The sequence below is a fragment of the Diadema antillarum genome, unplaced genomic scaffold (assembly GCF_040938485.1).
Source record: "Diadema antillarum isolate AM-2024a unplaced genomic scaffold, OU_Dant_1.0 scf00000008, whole genome shotgun sequence".
NCBI lineage: Eukaryota > Metazoa > Echinodermata > Echinoidea > Diadematoida > Diadematidae > Diadema > Diadema antillarum.
The window spans coordinates 3273502-3300784 of record NW_027270897.1 but is presented as its reverse complement, the minus strand read 5'-3'; the positions used below and the strand labels follow the sequence as shown (position 1 = coordinate 3300784).

The 27283-nt window shown below is 39.1% G+C and overlaps 2 protein-coding genes across 2 annotated transcripts in view; both read left to right on the top strand.

Moving 5' to 3' along the window:
• The window catches only part of LOC139718591 (uncharacterized), a 73396-nt gene that overhangs the window by 23202 nt on the left and 22911 nt on the right, over positions 1 to 27283 (top strand). The window contains exons 6-17 of the mRNA XM_071630060.1: positions 4301 to 4372; positions 5311 to 5430; positions 6793 to 6882; positions 8230 to 8316; positions 9112 to 9234; positions 10171 to 10227; positions 11035 to 11130; positions 11782 to 11901; positions 12587 to 12655; positions 13370 to 13459; positions 15656 to 15775; positions 16743 to 16814. Coding sequence (XP_071486161.1) covers positions 4301 to 4372; positions 5311 to 5430; positions 6793 to 6882; positions 8230 to 8316; positions 9112 to 9234; positions 10171 to 10227; positions 11035 to 11130; positions 11782 to 11901; positions 12587 to 12655; positions 13370 to 13459; positions 15656 to 15775; positions 16743 to 16814 — 1116 coding nt within the window. The remainder of the gene's footprint in view (positions 1 to 4300; positions 4373 to 5310; positions 5431 to 6792; positions 6883 to 8229; positions 8317 to 9111; positions 9235 to 10170; positions 10228 to 11034; positions 11131 to 11781; positions 11902 to 12586; positions 12656 to 13369; positions 13460 to 15655; positions 15776 to 16742; positions 16815 to 27283) is intronic.
• Positions 16832 to 27182, top strand: LOC139717909 (prosaposin-like). The gene is made up of 10 exons (XM_071629399.1): positions 16832 to 16870; positions 17411 to 17497; positions 20064 to 20183; positions 20699 to 20764; positions 21154 to 21240; positions 22175 to 22294; positions 23123 to 23188; positions 23538 to 23624; positions 24157 to 24276; positions 27078 to 27182. The coding sequence occupies exons 1-10, from the start codon at positions 16832 to 16834 to the stop codon at positions 27180 to 27182; spliced, it is 897 nt and encodes a 298-aa protein (XP_071485500.1).

The window sequence follows — 27283 nt, the reverse complement described above, 5'->3', positions numbered from 1 at the left end:
TAAATATCTTCTTTCATTTCACTTTCACTCTGTGAGCATTCTGTGTGGCAGGATGTGGCGTACTTGAATGGCTGATTTGCAGGCTGGCAAGATTGTAATTTCTCGTTATTGATAAGAAGGATGTGGTTCTAAGAGAAAAAAAACCCACATGAATAAAGGACGCAAGCTTAGAATAAAAAAAAAGAACAATAAACTACAAAAGATATGAGTAAAAAATTGAAAGAGGATGTACACGAATATTGAGTATTTAGGTGTCATTTATTTTTGTCAAGGTGATGAATAATGAGCAGTATACCTGGTAATACACAAATTGCACACTAATGTTTGTGGTTTATCTATAAGATTATATAATACCCTCACAAAGTTGTGGGGTTTTTTTTTTTGGGGGGGATGTACATGTGATATATGTGTCAACATGTAATAACTTTGTGGGACATTCAGTTAGTTCTTGGGATACTGGCACATTAAAGGGATGGTATAGGTTTTGTTGAGACCTGGCTTCATATTTCTAACCTTTTTTTGGTGAGAGATAATGAGAAACTGCTTACAAAATCTGAAGGAGCAGGTAATTCCAACATTTATTTGATGAAAATTGGTTTTGAAATGGCCGAGATATCCAAAAACAAAGTGATCCTAATAAAAGGTGAGACTCACCTATTATTAGGATCGCTTTGTTTTACTTTGTTTTTGGATATCTCAGCCATATTCAAAACCGATTTTCATCAAATTAACTTTGAGTTCCTCTTTAGAATGGTACACTACATGATTGTATGTATGCTCTGTAGCATTTCACAAGTGTTTCCTAGTTTCTCACAGAAAGTTAAGAGCTCAATCCTCATCTCCACCAATACTATACCATCCCTTTAATACAACCACCCTTTAATACAAAGTTTAGCATTCTTAATTATTAAGTAAACATGCATTTTGAGGTGTGTAATGGCCTCAAGGAATGGTTATGCTGTGTGTGAGTTCATTTTCATGTCTGTCAGGCCAAGCGCAGCCAAGGAAGCCACTTCAGAAAAAAAAATAAAAAATTTTTGGAGCCAACCTCTCCAACAGTTCTTCAGCAGTCTGTACATATACAGTTGAACCTCTTTTATCCGGCCTCCCTTTATCCGGATCTCTCTATTTATTATACGGACGCAATCTCGCCATGATTTTTTTTTCAAATAATTACGGGAGGAAAGGGGGATTCCCAACTCCTTGAGAACTCCTACACAAATACACATGAATTACATATACTTGATACATTTCTTGATAATTATTTGGGTAAATCATCCCAAGAATTTATAAAAGAAAATGATTTCATTCTTGCAAACACGAACCTCTATTTTGGGGTCTGTTACTGAGTGTAACAATGAAAAGGTTGCAGTATACACATTACTACATGTGGTACTACAATGGGCTACATCAGTACATGTGTATGAATATATACATGTATAAAGCATTGAGTCTCCCGTATCCGGCCAAATCCCTTATCCGGATGAGCCCCGGTCCCGACTTGTCCGGATACGAGAGGTTCAACTATACTGTATAGTGCTAGTGGCATGTAATATCCAAAATATGGGTATGGGCTGCAGTGTCCAGCAAGTTGTTTGTTTACCCAGAAAGGAGTGTACCCAATGTATGAATCATATTCAGTGAAAATTCTAGTCTATCAACTTCTAGATATTTCATAAAGCTTCTTGATACTATATACTATCTTTACATGTATTCCCTGCTGATAAGATAGATGTTTATATGTGTTTTTTCCCCTTCAAAACTGCCAGATGTTTATAATGGTATTTGCTATCTGACTATTGCAAAAAGTATGTCATGTGGTAAGGTTAAGAAAGCAAAAGACCATGAAGTTAAGTTATGTAATATTACATGTGTGTACCACATTGTGGCTGAATATGGGGAATACAAACTTCAGGAAACCTTTTGCATGTGCACTGGCATTGGAAACTTGGGACTGTTGAAAGGAAATTACTGCACAAAATATTCAATGGCCTAGCAGTTTCCCTCTCTTCTCCGCGGTTTAATTTCTCCTGTCTGTTTCGTTTTCATGTACTGATTTGTTGCCTCTTCCTGTTGGTTTCATTTCCTCGTGCTGTACGGTTAACCAGAGTATTGTGGAGAATGTTTGTTTATTTTATCACTCTTCATCAAATTTATCTTGTCACAAGAATGCTCTTTGATACTCGGATGGTTGTTAAGAGCTGTGGCATCATCAAGGAAGCATAATTATATCATTATGTAGTTTGTATCCAACATGAGTGCCTTCTGATTCTTACCACTTAAAAACCTGGATCATTCTTTAAGGTACTGGAATGAAAAGTTGTTCAAGTAAATGCAGATGGCTCCCAGTGGGGGGGGGGGGGGGGGGGGGGGTAAGATTATGGGGGGCTTCAAAAGCCTCTCAGAATACTGGTTAGTAGGAACTTCAGATATCTTCTTTTTTAGATCCAGATACTTTTTGAAGGTGTAGTACAAATAACAAATATATTTGTAATTTACTGCTTGGAGGACCCCTGAATCAGTCACAGACATACCATCAAGGGGGTATCATGTGCAAGTTGCATCAAGGTCAAGTTGTCTTGCAGCTCAGATGAGCATCACTTACCCCCCCCCCCCCACCTTTACCCTTTACCTTTGTCTAACATTTATAAAACAACAATGATGATGCATTCTCTACTCTCTAAGTCTGCATCCTTCAAAGAGGAAATAATGAACCTAAAAATGCACCAAACCAAGCTGTTGGACAGCACGCCTTTCCCCATGTATGTGGCAAGACACAAAAGCTTTTCACGTTTGTCTACAGAACATACATATACATGTAGTATAACAGTATAATACCATGTGTCATGATACATTGTACATTGTGTAGCGTGATGAGAGGAGGTACAATGTACAGTGTATGTTGAAGCACTATATTATGAGATGATGGATCTGCACTCTCTCTCTCTCTCTCTCTCTCTCTCTCTCTCTCTCACTCTCTCTCTCTTTCTCTTGAAGGCTTTGTACCTTTTTTTTTAAAGGGGGACATGTTTTACAGACTGTATTTAAATTAGACCAAAATGCTTCTTTTAACCCTGTTATCTAGCATCATTTTTTGTTGTAGATTGTTGATTCTTTAAGAAGTTTTTGCCTTTCCTTGTGGTCAGCTTATCGAAAGGACTGCCTGTGTTGATGATGGCCTTCTTCACATGAATCACCAATAGTCTTTCTCTTTCAGAATGTGTAATAACAGAACTGAAAGACATGACTTTGTTTGTTCCCATCCCCCAATGAGATGGTCATTTAATCTTTGCTCTTTACTTAAAGCTAAAAGATCTTTTGTGATTGTTCTTTCTTTAGCTGAATGAACAGGGAGTTTCTCTTTCAGACATAGAATAGATCTCTCTCTAAGGATGCACTTGTGTTCTTCTAATTTCTGACATTATGAAGAGCCAACAATCACTCTCTTCAAGCCATTATAAACATCCATGAAACAGAAAGGGTGACACATGATCATTCTTTTATCTAGATACTTGACTAAGCATATGTACACAGGTGTGCTTTTTTGTGATCATTTGTTAGCATTCTTTTCTTAGAACTTCTTTTTGTTGTTGTTGGTATGTTTGATTGTATTCTGAACTTACCACAATTGCAGGATAGCAAACACCAAAGCAAATCCTGATTCAGTTCAATTCAATTCCATTTAATTCAAGCTGAAACAATCCATATTGGGCGAAGATAACAAATTTTAAATATGCATCGACTTGTGGTTGAATAATGGACTCAAAAGGTCAAAGATGGTAATGTCTTCTCTTGTGACACAAGTCTCAAAGCTTTCAAATGATAAATAATTTGTCCCGCTATATTTGAAAAATGCCTTTGAAAAAACAAAAAGCAGAAAGCCGACTCATGCAACAGTAAAGAAAGCTAGCCACCAGGAGAATGGTTGAGAGTAAACTGGCTTTGAAGTCATGGTCAAGCATGCTGAAGATTAGGCGTGCGAACATACAATTGTAAAATACGTAGGTCATTTTGACATGCTTCATGAATGCCAAGAAGTTTGGAATTTCTATTAGCACTGTCAGACTTTGACATTTTAACAAGGCATAGGTGAGATATTAAGCTTTGTTTTCAACAAATATTTTATATCAGTTGTCCTTTCTTTATTAGCCATACCACCATGCTTTGCAGTTTTCTTGATTCAGGTATATCTGCAACTCTATTTGGCTTTAGATTGTTTATTACGTTACAAGCTACGGAAATCGATGCCATGACTTTTGGTCACTGATTGATGTTTCGATTCTCTCAATCACTTTTCCAGGATGAAATCTGTACCCTATGCAAGGACTTCATGTCGGCAGCCAATGCCTTGGTGTCAAATGCTACTCTCCAGGTAAGAAGTCATCGGAGACTTAACATGAGAGTATGTATGTGTTGGCCCCATACTCGTGCGAAGCCGAAAATGCAATAGTGATTGGCAAATTGCCCTACATCAACGAAAACATCTTGACGGAAGAATTTCATGAATTTTAATGATTAGCAAGTTGCCCTTCAATGTGAGTAAACACTGATTATTTTGTGTGTTTTTTGTTTTTTGTTTTTGTTTTTTGTTTTTGAGTAATTAGTAGTCATGATAGCAAAAATTCATGGGCCGTACATACATTGTACTTGGGCTGGATTTCAACCCATGACCTCCTGATTTGCAAGACAGGCATCATATCCCATAGACTATCAAGCTTTCACCTGATATCCAGTGATGAGTCTAATCCCTTACAGCATGGAATGCTGCATACAATGTACATATGTGTTTTTAAACGATTCTTATGTCGACTCATAATGGCAGTCTATGAGTATGGAGAAGCAACCAGAAATAAGGTCATTACTTCCTTCAGTGGCAAAAACCGGTCTTTGCAAAAGCCAGTGGAGGGATAACTGTACCTAGGTTCCAATGTGTAAAGCCAAGAGCAAAGAGGAGATGAGAGTATGCCCAAGGTTTACTTTTTTAATCAGCAGTGAGTGATGGTGGTAGATCCTCCTCCCTCGATAGCCTAGATCATAACTGGGGAAATGTCAGTGCACTCTACAAACAAAATGAGAAAAAAAAATGGAAGTACAGAAGAGGTGAATGTAATCATGTGACAATAAATGTGAATGAGTGTGGCTAAAATAGCCTTTTTTCATATCACTTGCCCTCAGGTAGTAGTTTTATAATGTTGTCGATCAGGCCCAGGTCTATGTTTGATGTTAACCAAGTCTCCATTTGCTATCAGCAAACATTTGCAGTCCTGTTTTTTTTTTTTTCTTTTTTATGCCAATATAACTCCCTTGCAGCAAGAGGTTGAAGACACCATCCTTGCCCTGTGCCCTCTCCTGGAGACTTTCATCCCCAACTGTGCCGAGACGGTCAAGACAGACTTCCCCATCATCGTGCAGCTTCTCCTCACTTATCTGGTGAGTTCAATGGTGATGCAGTCCCGTCTCCAACCTCCACCCCCCCCCCCCCCAAAAAAAAACAAAAAACAAAACAAAACAAAACAAAACAAAAAAACATTATCATCATCATACCAAAAGGGAGTCTGTCTCATGCGACCACGTGACACCCCCTATCAGACCCAATCGTTTCCACAATTGCACCAGCTTCGCTTACTGAATTGTAATGCATTGTGCCCCGTAACAAGTTTGATCCCTAGGTCCTACCATTCGCACAATGGACGAATACTTCTCCCCCTTGAAGTCAGATCTCTTCCCGCTCTAAGCTCCAATAATACTTCTGACACACCCACAGAGATCCCTGCCCCACCCTGAACTATACCTCCAAGTTGCATATTGCTCCACATACCCTTCCCATGATGCCCTACACAGTGCCAGTTGCCCCCCCCCCCCCCCCCCATTACCAATGTGCCCACCACAATCCCTGCCCCTCTTTTGTACTGCTCCTCCATGCTCAATATTGGGTGATTTCAGGTTCGGTGCCTTTAGCTGGTGTTAGTGCTACCTCACCACTAGAACCCACAATTTTATAATCCAGGGTCCTTTTTCATAAAAAGTTGATATGATACCAACTCTTGCTGAAATGGCAATTGTCGTGGCAATGACAAGAATCCAGCTTCCTGATTGGCTGTTGCTATGGGAAGTTGCCATTCCAGCAAGAGTTGCTATCCTAACATCTTTTATTTAGATTGATCGGTGTCAGCACGTTGACCTCAAAATTATGACATACTTCCAGTAGATGCAGTGTTAAGTGCTACAAGTCTGCTGAATTGAGCCTTACTATTCATATCAACCATTTTACCCATTTATTCCCCAATGGCTACCTTGGGATATACTATAGTTTGTTTAATTCTATTGCAGAATTTTTAAAAGCCTCTTAATTTCTAAATTTGTCACTACTTCCTAAATTGGCAACACATGTTGATTATTAAATTTCCTGTTTCTCTCTTAAATTGGCAATATTTGGTATATATTTCTTTGCTGACTTGGTTCAGAGTTAATGAATTCAGCCAGTTTGAACTAATCTCTTTTTACATTATAACATACGCAGTAAAATTCAGAGGTACCAATTTGATGATGAAAGGATGGTAATTTCTGCTGGCAGCAAAATGTCCCCAGGAATTGATAGGTTAATCAATGTTAGCCACAGGCATTGCTTCTGGTGCTGTTAGCCACAGGCATTGCTTCTGGTGCTGTTTGTTGCCTGAGAATGTGCTATGCATTCTCACAACTCATTTGTTGCCCCCTTTTCCCATCATGGAAAAATTCATCCGTCTGTAACTTTTAGATCTTCTCTCATTTTTCTCTATGTCTTCTCTGCAGAAACCTAGCACGTGTGTTGACCTTGGTGTCTGTACATCAAATTCTCCTGCTAGGCAGTTTGTCCAGGAGGTCATGAAAATTAAGAGTTTGGTAAGTTTTCATGACATAGACTAATATCCTGTGGGGGACGGGGATGATTAGACTGTCTGCAATGCATAAAGTGGTTGTTGAGTTGGAGAATTCTGTTGTTTGTCTGAGCATAGTAGCTGAGCAAACCGAGGTACTTTGTATGAACACTGTATTAGCAAATCAGCTCACACCAAAAGATTTACAAAACATAAGATACATTGACAACCTTATGCAGAGAGCAAACAAATGCACTCGTGTCCTCATATTCAGATAATCTATCATGTTGTTGTTTCTTGACCCTTATAAAAATACTAGTAAACTGTATATTGGTTGATAGTTTTGACATAGCTCCCTCCTAAACAGCTTTGTATAGTGGATCCACTTCAGCTTGTTTCATTTGAACTGTTACAATACCACTTGAAAGGTTAATGAACAATAGTTTTAACCAAATCAGTTTTCACACTATGGCAATCAGGACTTCAACCATTGGCTGACTCGCATTCAATATCTATCCTTTAGAAGTGATAGGTTTTCAAAAGTGCAGTTGAATCGTTTTCTGTCACGTACTCATTCTATTTCCTCTCCGACGAACAAAGGCTCTCGAATTTGATGAGAAAGATTAGGACCAGTCTAAACCACGTCACGGAAAGGATCACGTATCTTTAGATTGATCAATTGCACATCTATTATTGCTCATGATGTAGAGTAATTCTGAAAAGACAATGCATTAATGCCCCTTTTGATTATAAGTATCTGTTGATGTGATATCTTATTAAGTTAAGTTGCCCTTTAGTTGTGAGGTGTTATATATTAGTAGTTTTAGATGTCCTTTGCCCATCTCAGTTTTCCGGACTAGGGCTGCTGTAATAAGTTGTATAATTATTATAGTATTATATCTTCCTGAAGTTGATATTGCTTCATGTTTGTGATGATATCCCTTGAAGGTTTTGGTTTCTGTCACCCATATAAAGCCTTTTGTGTATTTTTTTATTTTTTAATTTCTTATGCAAGAGGTTATCGGTTACAGTTGCTGGTGCCTCGAAATGATGAGGTCGGTCATGCTCGAGATTTATTGTTAGAAGGACGCATGTGCATGTTATTTACCATACTAAAGACAAAGATGTAGGAGTGCTAGAAGGCCTTTATGGTTATATGCGTGTGTATGTGTGTGTGTACGTGTCTGCACACACTCATCACACACACACACAAACACACAAACACATTTTTTTGTGCACATTTCTGTATCAAGATTCAGTTATGACCTGGTCACACTTAAGAGTGGTTGCAAGCGGTTATGGCTCTCACCTGATTTCAGTCCTTTTACCTTGCAAATATCCTCTCACGTTTTATATCCCACCATCTTTGCAGCGAAATGAAGATGAAAGCCAGCTGTGCAGCGACTGCATGACCTATGTCAGCGCTCTGGACACGTTCCTGAGCAATCCAGCTATCCAGGTACGACAACTCCCCGGTGAGGGTTGCAAAACTCTGATGAGAGTGGCTCATCTTAGATGAGAGTGGCTCATCTAATGATGTGAATGACATGCCGTCGATCTGAGGTGCAGTTATCGCATGCACCAGAAACCTATGAATGATGATAAACTCTCCACTTGTAACATATCCACTTGTAGTGTGGAGACCGAAGAGAGCCTTGTTCTATACATGTTGATAAATGGACAGACCAAGACCCACTTCTTGTATACACTGACAAGACAACCGCCATGAGGTGTTTTGGTATAAGCTCATTTCATGTAGTTCAGGAGTTGTTTGTAGATGTTCAGTGGTATAATAATAAAGCAAGTTCAAAGCAAATCACTGTAAAAAAAAAGATAGTGACAGTTTTGATTTCTGCCAGCTAATATTTACTGCAAGCTGTTTTTGTCACAAAAGTTTGTTCTAGACTGTTATTATGATGCAGTGGTATTTGAGTTTCAGACATCCATGTTATGCTCCTGTTTTTCATCCTCTTTGGTGCAAGTGATTGTGATCAGTTAGGATAGGATGATACCCCAGAATATGTGTAGGGAATGACTAAAGTAGAAGCATTCAGTACTGGTTTTGTCACTGATACTCATTCTTATCTAGTATTTAATGAAAGGTGAAGTAATGACATGTAGACCCTTGCAACTGCAAAATCAAACAACACCGTAAAATGTCTGACAAATAGAAATTTGCAAAAATATCTCTTCTACATGTCAGCTCATACAGTATTCAATTTCATTTATTTTATTGTTAACTTTTGACATGTAGGAGGCAGTGATCTTGGAACTAGATCAGCTTTGCTACACTCTGGGTGTCCCCTTGACCACGCTCTGCAAGTACGCCGTCAACACCTACACCAAACCCGTCTTTGCAGAACTTGTCACCGTCTTGGTAAGTCCAGTTCTGCGGTCCTTTTTGTAGCTCGTAGATCAAATATTGATTTGGTATAGACAAAACATAAAATGGGCGGAATTCCGTCCTTAGTACTGGGGACCCTCATTATAACATGCTGCTTTTGATCAGAAAATTTTCTCATCATATCTGGAATAAAAACAAAGGAATATATTAAAAGAGGAATGGGACCTACAAAATTGTTGTGTTATATCAGGTATCTCGCCATATCCGACCTCGTTATAACAAGGTCCCACTGAAGTATACATTTCCTACTACCACATAAAGCCTACTGGCACAGATGCTTGTATATAAAGACTAGGTAAATCAAGTATAAATTGTGTTTTAACCCCACACGAACTTTTGTAGCAATGTTCCTCATGTCATCTGCTTATAAATGACAAAACGTCATTACACCCTCTGTGGCAAATTAATGATCGCTGCCAATTGTAATTCACTCATTTTAATGTAATGTGGGTGCCATGGCCTCACATGGAGTAAAGATTCCATGTGTGTGAAAGAAAACAGAAAATGGATTTGTCCATTTTCTAAAAAGTGGTATTAGTAGATGTAATTTTCAGGAACAAGAAGAGATTGAGCAAGACCAGGGAATGTTTCACTTGGGCTTTTCATGTATAAGATTACTCAGTAGTGGGGAAATGTGCAAGTGTTTTACAGAATAAGATGTGCAGGTACTGCTACACACAAGTGTCGAGCAGATATTTTTTCTTTTTCTGATGAGTCATCTGAGTGTTCAATATAATATGTCAAGTATATATGTCTGCAATCCTCATAGTTGAAAAACCACATTGTAGGTGAAACTTTCCTGAATTTATTTTACTGACCATTTGTAAAAATTCTGTATATGTGTGTGCGTGTGTCTTTTTTTAATATTTACCACTGATGTTTGGATGGTATTATTCTTTTTATTTACAGAACCCTCAGACTTTCTGCCCCAGGATTGGCTTCTGTCCATCACTCTCTTTGCCAAAGGTAAATAATGTCAGTCTTTTTTTTTTTCATTCTGCCTTTCTTCTTTTTTTTTCTTCTTTTATTCATTCATCTATTCATATTATCTTTCTTTATTCATTTTTTTCATGCATTCTTTCATGGTATGCGTGGTTTATGTAGAGGAAACATGGAAGACAGAAAGAGATAGAGAGAGAGAGAAAGAGAGAAGGAAAAACAGACTGCTGCACAGTGAGACGGAAGTTATCATTTTGAATGTGTGTTGGCTCTGGGCGTGGATAAAATATGTCCCTCAGATCTTCAATTTGTAATGTGCCAGGAAGTGTAAAGTTTGTGCTTTAAAAGAGAGTGTAATGTACTTGTTGCTGGGGTGACAAGACCTTGTATCTCAGATTTTGGTGATAATGACTTTCTCAAATTAATTGCCAGATAATTAGTCAAGTGATGTCCTGTCCAAATCCTAGCTGTCATACCTCAAAAATGAAGCCAACACGGCATGTCAAAGGAAAGGCTATCCCATTTTGATATAGTGCTTTGACTGCCTCGTGTTTTTGCTCTCCTGAACATTTTACATTTTGACAGGGTCTTGTCACCCCAGCGACATTATGTCTTTCTGAAGGTTTCACAATTGTACCAAAGTGTGATGTCTTAGCCATTTATTGCCATGGAAACTGGTTCTAAATAACCTTACTTGGCCAAAGTGTTTATACACGCACCTGGTTCCAACCCAAGCTATAACAAAAGACTGTAACGTCATCACATCTGTACCCCAGTGCCGTGTATAGAAAAATATGTGTTTTTTGAAAGAGTGTCATCCATGTCTTCCGGAAGGTTTCAAAGATACGTTCGGCCCCTGGCGATGATTGTGCGGACTGCGAGGCACTCATCAAGGATATTGACGGCATGCTGATGAACCAGACGGTGCAGGTGAGACGTACATTAGACCAAAGTATGCCTTTGTCCCATCCTCATCCCGTCCCTTTTACTCATCGTGCCTCATTGCTTCTAGCTCAGGCATGCTCAACTTTTGTCAAAGGCCTTCTCCTTGTAAATAAGCAGTTGCAAGAAAAGGGACCAGGGCCCCGTTTCATAAAGCTGTTCATAAAGTTATGCACGACTTTACCAACAACTGGAATATGGCGAGCCAAGTGGGTTTCCTAATCACTGTTAATTTCAATAGCTAAAGTTGAAATTTGCAGATGATAATGAGTATTCTTACATTTTAACACATGTTTTTAGTTGAAAGTGTATGTTTGCCCCAATGTAGATGAAATATTGACATACAGTCGTACTTTGTTCAAACGTAAAGGAAAAAAATATTGGCACTTCATATTCCAGATCGTAAAGTCATGTGTAACTTTAACAACAGCTTTATGAAACAGGGCCCAGAGTGTTGTCATGTGAGCTAAAGTCAATCCACTAGCGAGAGTCAAGCCGGGGCTTGGCTCTCTAGTCTTTGAGTCAGGAATATGACTGTGACCTGTAGGAAGTTCTATGTGTGTTATATGGACATTGCGCTGTAAGTTGTGAGTTTTTTTGTGAAAATTCATACCAATGAAATACTCTCACTGCACCCAGAACATGATCATACAAGACCTGGATGACCTGTGTGCGCAGCTTGGGTCATTCTCGTCGCAGTGCCAGAGCTACGTCGACCAGTACGCCGAGCTGGTCTTCGACACCATCGCGTCTTTTCTGGTGAGTGCGTCTGCACATTGTCTGTACGCCTTGAATACCCTTATGAATGCACTGTGTGATAATCTGTGATGGCAAGCAGCAAGACTGTAGTATATATTGGTGATGATGTCTTCATACTCTAGTTATATTGCCCTGTGGAATGCAGAGCCTTTTTGTGGTCAATGTGGAAAGTGTTGATATTGAAACATATCAAGGCCACTGCACACTTCACAACTTTGCCACAATTCACTAGTCGTACAATCTTAAGACCAGAAGTCTGTAATGTCACCACCCTGTCAGTTGTAAGTCACTCAACACAACCCAGTTGTAGAGATTTGACACGATATATTCTTAGTTGTGGACTTTCAGCTAATCATGCTACAGCATAAAGGTAGTACAGTGGTAAGCCTATATGTGTAGCCTGATATAATCGTGCACGATGTCGAGTCACGCGACTGGTCGTATGACGGAGGTTGCCTCTACAATCATGCAACCACTTGGATTTTGTAGTGTGTGGTGGGCTTAAGACAACTGTGAAAAGAATTACAACAAATGACAGAGAAATCTGTTTTTTATCAGCACATGATGCCATGTAATAGTGTGATAGTGAGTTATATGCATTTATCGTAAAAGCCATTGATTCATTTCGCTGTTCCTCGGTGCCATTGTTAATGGTCATGTATGATGTGTGGTGGTGCGATTTCAGGATCCTGACCAAGTGTGCCAGACCATCGGATTCTGCCAGTCCAAGATCTGGAATAAGCTCAGTCAAAAGGTAACGCACTCGGTGTGAAAGATGTGATAAGGGTTTGATTTGTAATTGAATGAGATTGAACTCTGATTTCCATCAAACATTAATTTGTTTTAAGAAATCTGTAACACTCTTTTTTAACTATTGAACACAGACAGTGAAGTGACTCATACATGTACTTGTACCTTATCAATTTAAAAGATGCTTAGAAAGAGTGTTTTTTTTCACCATGCTCTGGATGTGGTTGACAGTTATCATAGCGACTAGTCCAATTAGCTCATGGCTGATTGGTTTTTTGTAGCTGCAACCATTGCTGTAATATGCAATATTCATTGCATGTGAAAGTGCCTCATGAAGCAGACAGCAGGATGATGCACTTAAACATAGTTGATGATCTCAATTGGTATCAGGGGTATATCGTCTTCCAGTTATCAGTTCTTTTTGATGGCATACATGAGTCAAATCACTCATAATCTCCACTTTGGCTGAGTCAAATGCACCAAGTAGCATTTTGTACATGGATACACATATACATGCACATTGTAAGATTACAAGTATAGTATTTACAAGCCCCTTTTCATCACCAGTCGTGTAGAATTCCTGCAAGCATTTTTATGAAGTGTCAACTTTCCCGTTCCATTGTCAACAGGATGTTAACATAAAATCTACTTCTCTCTCTCTCTCTGTCTGTCTGTATGTATGTATGTAATGTCTGTCTGTCTCGTTTCTCTTGTTCAGTTGCACTCTAAGGCCCCAGGTGACACATGCTCAGACTGTGAGGCTTTCATCAAGGACATAGATGGGCTGCTTTCAAACACAACAGTCCAGGTATGTCCCAATGCTGCTGAGAGAAAAGTCTTTTACTTGGGGCGACAGCAGTAGCAAATCTGGGCCCCATTTCATAAAAGATGTTAGGATAGCAACTCTTGCTGGAGTGGTGACCTCTCATAGCAATAGCCAATCAGGAAGCTGGATTCTTGTTGTTACCATGACAACTGCCATTCCAACAAGAGTTGCCATCATGTCAATTTTTTTTCTTCAAATAAATTAAATGGGGCCCAGGAGTCTCAGCCCAGATAAACTAGTTACAACGAAGTAGAACTTATGGCCACAACATTATCCTCTATATGTATTTTTATTGTTTATTTGTTTGGTCATAATGAAATTTCGATATAACGAAAGAAAAGTGCCGGTCCCGAGGACTTTGCCGTAACGGGAGTCCACTGTACAGTATCTTGTTGGCAACAGCTTAAAGGGACTGTACAGTACTGGTTGAAGTGGGGATTCAGGTTTATAACATTCCTAAGTGAGATAATGAAAAACTTCTTATAAAATATGAAAGAGCATGTAATTTGAGGAAGGATTCAACGTTTATTTGATGAAAATTGGTTTTCAAATGGCTGAGATATAAAAAAAACTGATAATAATAAAAGGCGACATGCCATGCCTTAATTAGGATCTCTTTGTTTCACCTTGTTTTTAGATATCTCGGCCAATTCAAAACCGATTTTCATCAAATAAACTTTTGATACCCATTAGAATTGCATGCTCTTTGACATCTCATAGAGTGGTTTCTGAATATCTCGCAGAACGTTAAAAGCTAAATCCTCACCTCAACCAGAACTGTACACTCAGTCCCTTTAAAATGTGAGAAGACCCAAGCACATGAAAAATAAGACCATCCACGTGATGTTTTTATGCCTCCTCCACGAAGTGGTGCCGGAGGCATTATGTTTTCGGGTTGTCCGTCCGTCCGTCCTTCCGTCCGTCCGTCCGTCCTTCCGTCCGTCCGTCCGTCCTTCCATCCGTCCGTCTTTCCGTCCGTCCGTAATGAATTTTGTGGACAAGGTAACTATCAAAACCTGTTGAGGTATCCTAATGAAACTTGGCATGTATGTGTATTAGGGGGTGAAGTTGTGCCTATCAACTTTTGGGTGCACGTGCTCAAGGTCAAAGGTCAAAAGGTCAAGGTCAAATACATAAAATTTCACTATTTCCACCATATCTATGCAATGCCTGAAGATATTTTCTTGAAATTTAGTGTATACATGTATTACCCAATTTAGATTCTCTGGTGAAAGTTTGGGTCATGAGGTCAAAGGTCAAAGGTCAAAAGGTCGAGTAAAAGTATCAAAACTTCTTTTTTTTCTCTGTAAATTGGAAAATTGTTCAAGGTATCTTCATGGAACATAGTATATACATGTACTGACTGGCAGTGATTATCTAGAGAATGTAGGGTTCATGGGGTCAAAGGTCAGGGGTCAAAGGTCAAGTGCAACACTTCAAAATTTTACTATTTCCCTCATGTTTATGCAATGCCAGCAGGATTATTATTTTTTTTTTACACTTGATGTATGCATGTGTAACCTAATAGAAATTCTCTGGAGAGTTTTTTTTTTCTTTTCCTTTTTTTTTTTGCCTCAAAGGTCAAAAGGTCAAAGATCAAGTGAAAGTGCTGAACGAACTTTTTCCTCCATATCTCGGAAGTGGCTCAATTTATCGTGGAACTTACTGCATATTTATGCATGTTCTACCTGAATGTGATTATCTTATGAATTTTAGGGTCAAAGGCCAGATGAACATGGTAACAATTTACTATTCAGTACAGAATTTGCACTTTTTCTCCATACCGGTACCATGAAAATTACTGAATGCATAAATGTATGAATGGGTCAAAGTCAAGTTAAAGTCCTTAAATCCCCAAATACATGCTCTCCTATTCATCCAATTAAACCAAGGTCAAGGAAGGTGAACATTCAACACATTTGTGACAAACTTGTCATTTCATTATTTTGCCAGTTTTGTGAAAATGTAATCACACATTGTCCACATGTACTATCTAGACCTATTAGGAGAATCATGCATTATGGCGGAGGCATACCAGTCGCCATAGCGACATTTCTAGTTTGTTTTGCTTTTTGTTTTTTGTTTTGTTCTGTACAATCGTCTTCCCTTTGGTGTAGGCAGCAGTCTCTATACCTGTTTTTGTGTATCAAGTGCGTTTTGACTTATTTCTTCCTGCAGCATATGATCATAGAAGAGCTGGATGCCTTCTGCACTCAGCTCGGTTCTTTTGCCGCCCAGTGCAAGAGCTACGTCGACGACTTTGCCCCGCTCGTCTTCAGCGAACTCGCAACGCTTCTGGTGAGCCAGTTTGTTTCGACCCCCTCGACTACTGATTCCATCCGTGGAATGAAATGTTGGGGGTGTTTGAAAACTGTTTTGGGTGTCTCAGACTGTGGCTATCGTTAACCCTGCATGTGCCTACGTTAGGCACTTATCTTGACCCTGCCAAGCTTTTATATTGACCAGCATTCAGTGGTCCATCCAAAGTAGACGTAGTTCTAAACTTTAAACTCTGCAATCAATGGTAACTACCATAGCAACACTATTCCACATCCCATTCCAAGCCAAGAAATGGCAGATGGCTACCAGTGAAATTTAGGGCTCACACCTGTAAATGAAATGGAATGTCCCAGACCCCTTCACAAATTCGTACCAAAGATACTAAAATAAATGATGAAAAAAATTAATTAAAAATCAATAATGCAGTTTGGCAAAAAACTGAATAGCTGCAGATATTGAGTATGAATTCCTCTACAAACTGCGTTTTGGTTGGAAGATGAAAGCTTTTCTCATGGAATTTGAAGGGACTGTATTTCATTGGGTGCATGTACAGAAAATAGGTGATTTTTTGAGTGAAAAGAATTTGTAGTCTGGCTTTGTAGACCCTTGGACAGAGTTTGAGCTGAAGAACCTGCCTTGGGAATTTGATGAATGAAAGGGTATATCTCAGTTATCCAGGTTAGTGAAGATGGTACACCTTATTTCTCCCAGCTACTTTAGAGAATTTTTTGAATTTTGAATTTTAACACACGTCTCTATGGGGAATTATTTAGCCGTGTGAGCCCTTTATCATTGTTCGTAGAAGATGCTGTGATTCCAATACAGCGTGTCACACAATATCATAGCCGCAATGTAGGTGAACTCAAAGAGATTCAGCTGTTTTCATGTCAATGTATTTTGTTCTCCGCTATATTTTTACGGCAATCTGTGAAGATCTCATAATGTTTGTATCCCAATTTTTTTGTGTGCCCTGACCGAAACGCAGGATCCCCAGACGGTGTGTCAAGGCATTGGATTCTGCTCTTCAACAACCTCAGTCCCACGAATGCCGTTCAAGGTAAGGAATTGGTTGCGATGCTGTGTCATTATATTTCCCAGGGGGAGGGAGGGGATGTGAGATCCCCTGTAAAGGGATCGCTTAGTAAATGTCTCTGTAACGTCTCAGATAAATCCTTTGCCCCCCCCCCCCCCCCCCCCCTCCATTGCTGCCTACTAGATGGCTTAGATACATTATATACTAACACCAATTGCCGGAATCGGTTTAATTTGTCTATTTGTTTTCTCCATTGTTTCCCTCCGGTTATTGATAGTGTTTCTTCTTCTTCTTCTTTCCCCGAAGATTGATGTTGCACTGTGCTAAAATAACGCTTTTTGACTATTTTCACATGATTACTAGGTACAGGTATTTCACTGGCTACCATATTTCAGGGACAAACTTGATTATTTTATTCTTTTTTCTTTAATAGCAGGAGCAGCGTTGTCGACAAAATCATTGGAAATATCCGTCTGTACTACATCATTTACTTTCAGTCTTTCCTCTATTTAGTTCTGATGCAGGTAGTACTTGCCACATAGCGTGGAAAAAGCAGGAAATGTACACTTTGCTGTAGGTTGTATGGCGATTTGAGTATTTCCATGTTCATGTGATTCCAGGGTCCACAAGGTCCGTCTAAGCAGTGCACAGACTGTGGGAAGTTCTTCACGGACGTTCTGTCCAAACTCAACGACCCCACCGTTCAAGTAAATATAAGTTCAGATTAAAGTCAGCTTTTCATCCACCGGCGTGCATTCTCCCTCCGCGAGAAAGACAGTCACGCCGCAGACCAATAATAATCAACATTTCATTCATTCTCAACAGGTCAAACATGCCACCGATTAAGCGATGATGAACCATTACATTGCAGTGTGTGACATCAAGTCTCATTCATTCCACATGGAACCTGCATAACCAGTCACACATCTGTTCTGTGCCGTTGACTCGGCGCATGTCAAAATTGCGCAATCCGATATTTGAGAGCGGTTCAGTGAATGCTTCACGGCAGGCCAGCCTGCATTGTAAAATCAGTGATCAACTCTGATGCTACCTCGACATTGTGCACTGCCACCCACAGTGTATAAAGCTACATATGCGATCAACTTTTTGAATGTTTTGTGTATCAGTTGGGAGCCCTGTTTGACTCATCGCAGTGTTCTTTGAAGTGATCCCCCTTTACTTTTGTAGAGCCTGTGTGTGCATTAGTCCTGTGCCAAAGGAACCTGACAATTGTAAACCCCTGCCATGTTCAGGGACCCTGGAACCAAGAAGATGGGGGGGGGGGGGGGGGGATCCACTTTTGGGAAAAAATGTAAACAACAGAAACAAATTGAGGAAAATACAAGACAAAACAAAAACCCAAAGACTCCTGACCTTTGAGAGTTTTGCCTTCAAATTCTTCGTGAAAAAGTGGGGATGTTAAAGGAGCTTAACACAAAGAAGACAAAGTTTGCTGGAGGAAATTACCACCATGTACACATTCGTCAAATTGCCAAATTGACAGAGTGAGCAGCGAGGACTGCCGTCTGAGGGAGCAGAATGAAGCACAATGAAAATCTTGAATTGAACATTCCAAAGCTTTCTCCATACACTTGCATTTAGTGTTATGCATTCGTAGTGAGTCTGAGGACATTGTACTGAGTGCAGGAGTGACAAAGAGCCTGTGTGTTCGGGTCTGTGTTTAGTGCAATGCAAATGATGGTTCCGGTATGTGTAGTCATTTTAAAGTGTATGCATTTATGGGTACCACTGGCTTTGTTGTATATTCACTCACCTGTAGAGGTTGGAATGTGTTTATGTGTGTGTTTGTTTTTATGGTTACCACTGGCTTTGTGTATATTCACTTGCCTGGAGAGGTTGGAATGTGTTTACAAATGTATGTGTGTGTTTGTTTATGACTTCAAGCTCTCGAACTTGAACCGTCTTCATAAGCATCTTACATATTCATACATCCCTGGCCTGATAAGGTGCTGCCGTAGAGAATGTGCTTCCAACTCGACACACCCTCTTCCCGCTACGTTGTGTGTGAGGGCATACTTTGTGAGGAGGTGTGTGTGATTTACTCATTTCAGCTTGTAAAGTATCACGCATGCAAAATGATGATGTCTACACAAAGGTCGTGGTAATAATCGTGATTATGATGATGAGGATGATGATGATGACAAGGATGAAGAGGATGATGATGATGACGACGATGATGAGGATGATGATGATGATGACGACGATGATGATGATGATGATGATGATGAAGGCGATGATGAGGATGATGAGGATGATGGACGATGATGATGATGATGATGATGATGATGATGAGGATAATGATGATGATGATGATGATGATGATAATGTAGCTGATGACAACAATGATGATGATGACGACGACAATGATAGAAATGCTGATTATGATTTTGTAGTGATAGTTTGTGGTATATATCATGTATAGTACGGAGTGAAGCCACAGCGTATATTGCATTCCACTGCAGTCCAGCAGCCCTTTCATCGGCAAACATGACACTTAATCCACCCGTGTGTGTTTGTGGTCATACCATGCCAAGTATCCGAGGAGAGACATCTATAAGGTAAGTCTTTCTCTAAAGTAGCTCATTCATTCTTGTGCATGCTTCTGTCATATTGAAGTAAGTTGTACAAACATTCCACACATACTCAAACATGGATGTCTGAAACTCTTTTACAGGCCATTCATGGGTATTTAGATTAAATCAGTCCCATTTATTTTTCTCCCACAGTGATTGATTTCATGGATTTGCATAATTTCATTCTTACTTAGGCCCATATGTGCTATGTACCCAATCCTCCTCCAAAATACAATGTACCCTTTACGGTATTGATTTGAGTTTGTTAAAATTTTTGAGTCATTTTCAAATTGAAAAAAGAAGAAATAATAAATGACAAAAGTAACTAGATAATAGAATATTATATGTTTTTGATGATTTACTGCCTGAGATATTACATAGAGAAATATAGGAAATATGATATGTGTGCATTATTACGATGTAGTGCAGAGTGACACTAAACATAGTGTCCATCTGAATACGACCCATAACTCTATACAAAACAGGAATTTGGCATTGCTCTTGGTTGGAATAGGAATAATGACTTATTTGATTAGCATGTCTTACTATTCACTTTCTTCGTTGTAGTAGTTGCATGATCTGTTGCACATTTTCCGTGTTATACGATAACTGGCAGTGTTCTGTGCCCTCAGTGGTTGTATGCTTGGTATTTCTGGTATGCTTTGTCTCTACCTTTCAGAATGACATAGTGAATGCCGTGGAACAGGTGTGTAGTCTGATGGGTGACAGTGCAGACATGTGCAGGGATTACGTAGACCAGTACGGATACCAGGTCATCCAGTTCATCGTCTCCTCACTGGTGAGTTTGATGATGGATGAAGCGTGAAGGCATAAGAAACAACATGATGATGGAATGTGCAATACATTGTTGTGTTACTTTGAATGGTGTATGTTTTGTTGCGAGGACATGGTTTTTGACCTTTTGCACTTGATTTTGTTATCAAGCTTGTGCACGAAAGCAGCTACAAAGCATGTGGTTTTAATTTGAAACACATCTTTTGCAAAATTGGAGACTCATGCAAATGTTCAGATGCCCTCAACAAATAATTGAAACAGAGTAAGAAATCACGAATACGAATAGTAATGGATTAGTATTTGAGAAGTATGCTTATCATAACAGATCCTGTTTCAAAGAAACTTTATACTTAGTGTAGATGACACCATCCCGGGTTGTCCGTGAACGTGTGTTTGATGTCGCCGAGGAAGGAAATTCTTTTTCCATGTGCACTGATTGCGCTAGTTCCTAGCCCTGGGCATAGTGTGTTGTACCCATGTGAGTTAATCATGTGACCACCTAATCACCTGACATTTCAGGATCCCAGCACCATCTGCAATGACCTGGGCTTCTGCATGTCTGTGCATCTTCCTCGTGTCAAACAGGTAAAAGTTTCTTTCCTTGTGCAGTTATTTGATTGCTTTGCTGCCAATTTGATGAAATCAAGAAAGGTGTGTCAGAGGAAAATAATTCCATAAAATCAGTTTTCTCTCTTGACAAGTGTGCTTTGACAGACAGACAAAAAAACACACACAAAAAACAAGTAAAGCAGAGAAGATATGGAATTCGTAAATTGTGTCTTGTGCATTTATGTACACATATTTTTTTTTTTGGTGAAGAAACTAGATATGTGCATATGTGTGTAGATCCTTGTTTGAGTGAACCATACGTAGTCTTGGTTCAAGTTGTGAATCAGTGCTGGGATTAAACTAATGGGTTTCGTATTGTCTTCTTTCTTTTCTCATCGTGTTCTTTATTTCCTTTTCAACCGTAGGAGGTTACAGGACCTTCAAAGCAGTGCACTGACTGTGGAAAGTTCTTTACAGATGTGCTGTCCAAGCTGAACGATCCAAATGTGCAGGTATGTTTGTGGCTGTCTGCATTTTTTGTACGTAACTCTTTGTTTATTAAAAGTTTTGTTAAAGTCTCTCTATGTGAAGTCATATTTGTGTATCCTTCAGGGGAAAGATGGGAAAACAGCTGTGCACAAAAGTTGAATTGAAGGGTTTTGTTTTCAACCACAAAGACTTCTGTTGTTTGCGTAAGCTTTGCTGAATTTGATGCTTTCTAATGAGCTGAATGGATGGACTGAAGAGCTGATAATAGAGCATCAACACATTGGTATCTGCTCAAAGGTGCAACAAGATAAATGATTTTGCAGATTACTTGTGTATTCTCTAAGGCTGCGTTCACATAGAAGTATACGGTATTCGCTATTCACTATTCGGGCACCCAGTACACCATCACCCGCACCGTCAACTCACCATCCCATGCAGTGAGGATTTCTTCCTCCTACATCCCAGCAAATCTTATTAACAATTTCTAAACTGAATCAGAATGTCAGTCTGCATGCTTATTTTTGCTAAAGGGCAAATCCAGACCAAATTGTCATTATTTCATAAACGAGAGACGGTATACGCTGCAAGAAAATGGAACAAGCTCGATTCCCACTATGCTATACTATTCTATGCTATTCGGTACTTTCGAATAGTGCCCTCTTATCAGATCCGGTGTTAGGAAATCCTATCGTTCGATTCAAGCTATTCGCGTGCCCTCGAAAACGAAAACCCGAATAGTATACTTCTATGTGGACGCAGCCTTATGCAATCACTACTTTATGGATACACATGAATGCATGCTCATTTTCAGCTTGGATACCAGATATTCTCATAGGAGAGTGAATCAGTTTAGATATTATATGAAGGCAAAGACAGTGATGTAAGAGCTCAAGAATCAGTAAATTCATATCCAGTTGTACAGTCCCTGGCTCCATTTTGTGATGTTATTTGCTTCAGAATGACATTGTGAATGCAGTGGAACAGGTATGCAGTCTGATGGGCGACAATGCAGACATGTGCAGGGATTACGTAGACCAGTACGGATACCAGGTCATCCAGTTCATTGTCTCGTCTCTGGTGAGTTTGATGATGGATGCAGTCTGAAGGAGATAGAAGCGGTATGACAAAGGAATGCGCAATCAATAATTACATTACTGTGTATAATCTATGTCTTGCAGCTGTGGCGTGGCTTCAGATTCTGTGATTTTGTTTGTCATGTTTGTGCAGTCATGCACTAACAAAGTGAAGTCGTTTTATTTGAAACACATCATTAGTGAAATTGAAGAGTTGTGCCATTGCAGTCATTTTCCATCTATGACCAGCAAACTCAACACGACTTGTTAGGAAATATGCAGCTTTTTGTCTATCAGTACTCTAATGAACATTGCTGACCAAACAGAAGGCAAGTGGGTTGCTTACTAGCTACTCAAAAGAAACATATCTTTGGGAGTTTTCAGTGAGGTCTTGTCTTGTTTTGTCTGTGAAGCAACGACCAAAGTAGATACTGCTGAACAATTTGAAGCAGACATGAGTAAAAGTGAGCCTTCCTGAATAGTCAAGTAATCATTACATTTTGGAATACTTGTGACGGTATTGAGATGTCCTAAGCAAATAATTGAAATTGATTAAAGAAATCATTAAACAACAACAAAAACATGGATAGTCTTTGGATCAGTGTTTGAGAAGTATGTCTATTCCGGATCCTGTTTCATTGACTTAGGCTCTATGCTTGCCACAAATGACGCCATCTTTGGAGTGTCAAAAATCAGTGTGTTTGATGTCGCCGGGGAGGGAAATTCTAGTTAGACATTCCCATGTGTACTGATTGCTTTAGTTCTTAGCCCTGGGCATAGTGTGTACCCATGTGAGTTAATCATGTGACTACCTGATCACCTGACATTTCAGGATCCCAGCACCATCTGCAATGACCTGGGCTTCTGCATGTCTGTGCATCTTCCTCGTGTCAAACAGGTAAAAGTTTCTTTCCTTGTGCAGTTATTTGATTGCTTTGCTGCCTATTTGATGAAATCAAGAAAGGTGTGTCAAAGGAAAATGATTACATAAAATCAGTTTTCTCTTTTGACAAGTCTGCTTTCCAGGACAGCAACAAATCAATCAAAAGAAAAGATGCTGAATTATTGTTTATTTTGTCTCCTGTATCTGTGAAGACACTACAAGTGTCTATAAACCCTTCTTTGAGTAAAACCATGTGTAATCTTGTTTCAAGTTGTGATCAGTGCTGCAATTAAACTATTAGACTTTATTCTATTGTTTTTTCGTGTTTTATGTTTTGTTTTGTTATGTTTTTTTTATATCACAGAAGGTTACAGGACCTTCAAAGCAGTGTACTGACTGTGGAAAGTTCTTTACAGATGTGCTGTCCAAACTGAACGATCCAAATGTGCAGGTATGTTTTGTATCCATGTACATTTTTCGTACGTACCTCTCTTTCTTTGATTTTTGTTAAAGCCTTTCTACATTTAATCTTCTTTGTTTATCCTTCAGGGGAAAAACAGGGCACAGGTATGCAGAAAAATTAGAAATTAGCAGACACTGGAATGACTTGAATGCTGGCATAGTGAGGCTTTAAAATGCAAATGTGTGTAAACATTCTGGGTTAATCTGATTGTCTTGATTAGATGAGTTTACAGACAAGAGAACCAATACTTGAGCATTAACATATTGGCATATGCTTAAATGTGTAATGAGATTATATAAGATCTAATAATTTCCATTTTCAAATTACATGTATATTATGTTATGAAATCACTACAGATTCTCATGAATGTACACAGATTTTCAGCCACAGGAGGGGGAATCGGTGTACACATGTGATGGGATGAATTAATTCAAAGGCAGTGATAAAACTGCTTCAAGTTCAGTTTCTTCAGAGTCAGTTGTGTAGTCCCTAACATCATGTTTGGTGTCATTTGCTTCAGAATACCATCGTGAATGCAGTGGAACAGGTGTGTAGTCTGATGGGTGACAGTGCAGACATGTGCAGGGATTACGTAGACCAGTACGGATACCAGGTCGTCCAGTTCATCGTCTCATCTCTGGTGAGCTGAGATTGGGCCACTGTTTGCTGGTTCCAGTTTTCGCTTTTGCAAATCTTGTGAATTAGATATGACAAAAAAAAAAAAAAAGAGAGATGGAATGTAAAGAATGATCTGATGTGTAACTACTGTACATCATACAATGCTTGTGCGACATTTGTCAATTTCTGATCAAAATAAAGAATGAAGTGCGAGACAGCCGTTTTTCAGTGGACTGGACTCACATGAATACAGTAGTACTGTATACTCAAAATATTCAGTGCGGTCTTTACTTTTGTGAGTTGGATGCTCTTTGCAAATCTAACAGCACAAAAAAAATATTAACTCTGATCCCAACATGAATATGACATGCACACATTCATTCTTCCATTCATTAGGATAGTCCATGATTGTGAATTTGACCGCTCGAAAATTTATCGACGTATGATGATATGCGTGCATCCGGATAATTTGTGTGTATGCTTTTGAGATTTGAGATTTTGTGTAAGTGAAAATTGGTGATAAATAAGTTTGCTGCTTTATACAATGAAATTACTTAGATTTATGTGGCATTGCATCCTTGTACTGTTTATAAATAAGCTACATTTTACATCAACTTGTTAAGTCAAGGAGTTGACAATCAGAACCTTCCAGTTGAAGTTGGGTGATATTTAGGTTTATTGCCACTTGGTCTGCTATCAGATGGTCTACTTCCCAGTTCGTCTAACACCACTATGGCTAAACTCATTTGATCTCCTATCAATTTCGTCTAATGTCCATTTGGTCTAATCCTCACTCAGTCTAATGCCCAGTTTGGCTAATTATCTTTTCGTCTAATGACCAGATGGTGTAATTTTGTCTCCTTGGATTTTTTCCCATTTTGTCTAATAGATTGTGGGTATTAGATGAAATGAGCATATAGCCCATTTGAAAGTAGACCAACTGGTCATGAGGCTAAGTGGCAACTGGACTAAATGGTCCTTAGACGAACTGGTTGTAGACGAAATGGGAGTAGACCATGTCAGTTGGGACTAAATGGCTATTAGACGAAGTGGGAGAAGACCAATTGTTAGATTACCGATATTTAAACCTGTCATTGTTATGTTTGCATCAGAGGAAGCTTAAAACTGTGTTGTATTGTCATATTTTTTTATGTTATTCTAGGATCCAAGTACCATATGCAATGACCTAGGCTTCTGCATGTCCTCTTCACTATGGAAACAGGCAAGTTTTCTTTTGTTTTGTTTTTTCTGGGGGATGCCCAGAGGAAGAGAGCTGCTTTGAGGGCCCCTGCAGGCTACATCTCACATCGGCACACTCATTGCGAGTCATTCACTCCGCTGTGCATGTATCTACAAAGCGGCATATCGACATGCGTTTGCTCATGTTCATCATATGTTTGAATTTATGCGCATTTAATTATGTGTCTGCAGATCTCTTCATGACAGTGTTGTGCTCTTCACTTCGTATGACACGCATATCTTTTGCAATGTCTTCCTTTTATTATGTCGTGTCACAGCTGTTGACATAGCAATCTGTGTCATACAGATGTGTACATGGAAGCATTTTCTGAAGATTTTGACTTGGAGAAATGATTAAACTGTGAAATAAATTGTCACTCAATGCAAAATACTCATGGGTGAGTGTAGTCTCTCAACTGTGCGTCAATAAGTCAACTTGTCTTTAATACATGATGTATTGCGTGAGTGTGTGTGTGCGATTGCATTGCTTCATACTGTGTCCCCGTATATTCATGCTTGTGTATGTATGTATGTGTGTGGGTGTGTATGTGTGTGAGCATTTGTTTATGTACTTGTGTGTGTATTTATGTGGAAGTAGTCATGCTTATGTCATGTTCTGTTTGTCAGTTTGTTTGTTTGTTTTCACATCAAGGATAGCTCAGCTGGAGAATTTTAATACCATGTTTTATCCTCAGGGTTGATATTCAGAGCTTTTTGCAGCACCATTTTCATTTGACTTTCTCAAATTGTTACAAATATATCTCATCAGGAATGATGTTTGAGTGATTATCCACAAAAGACTCGTAAGTACACGGTATGTTGAAACATAATTGCTTTTGTAAATCTTGCATATATGCTCCCTAATTGTAAATAGTGAAATCCATACTTTACTTCTATTGTGAAAGGCTGCAACTTGTCTGCTTGTTATTTGCTGGTTCTTTTTTCCCAGCTATAAATTTGTTGTACTTTTTAACTATTTTGTGATTAATATTATGTTACTTTGGTACCAGAAGGCCATTGAAACTGCACAGTCTGTTGAGTTCAGGTCTTTCTTCTCGACAGGCAATGTGATAAAGGTGGCTGTGACTTTGAGTATGTGATATATGTACCCTGTTATTTGCATTGGTAGTAGATCGTGAATCCATTCATATGTACTCCCCCCCCCCCCCCCCCACTCCAGCATATCTTCCAACTGAGGTAGACTACCTAGACTGTGGAAGTGCATAGACACATTTTTGCATTTGATATGATAATATATGTTCATCTCTCTCTCTCTCTCTCTCTCTCTGTTTATTCCCTCCCTCAAAGGATATACTGTGATTTCTTCACTTACCACAGCTGATTATAATGTTATTCTCTATATCAATGTGCATTATTTCAAATGTCCTGAAGGATTTTTTTTTTCTAAATCATCCAAGTGGCAAGAGCCCTTTTCTTTATCAGATTGGGGTGACTGATACTTTCGTTGTTTCCTTTTGTTTATATCAAAGTGTTTATTTGCTCTGGGATTATATAGGATGCATACGTGCACCCACTTACCATCAAATAGTTGCCTTGTACTGTATGCCTCTCCATTGCTTTCAGTCAGGAGCTGGCAGCAAGCATCAGTACCAGTACTTCTCCATGAGTTCAGTCCAAGATGCCACTTGCCACACCATCAACTCCACAGCCATTATTATGTATATGTGACCTCCAGTGTGCCGTGCCATTGTTTTTTGAATGAGTGCCTTATTTGTTTTATGATTTTCTGTTGTGCATGTTAAAGTCATGCCATACTCTCTCGTGTTTAT

Excerpts from the sequence above, each read along its gene's own strand:
- LOC139717909 (XM_071629399.1), top strand. The coding sequence starts at position 16,832 with ATGCTGTGTCATTATATTTCCCAGGGGGAGGGAGGGGAT. Across the intron at positions 16,871-17,410 it reads CCCAGGGGGAGGGAGGGGAT|GGTCCACAAGGTCCGTCTAA; the intron begins GTGAGATCCCCT and ends ATGTGATTCCAG. Across the intron at positions 17,498-20,063 it reads TCAACGACCCCACCGTTCAA|AATGACATAGTGAATGCCGT; the intron begins GTAAATATAAGT and ends TCTACCTTTCAG.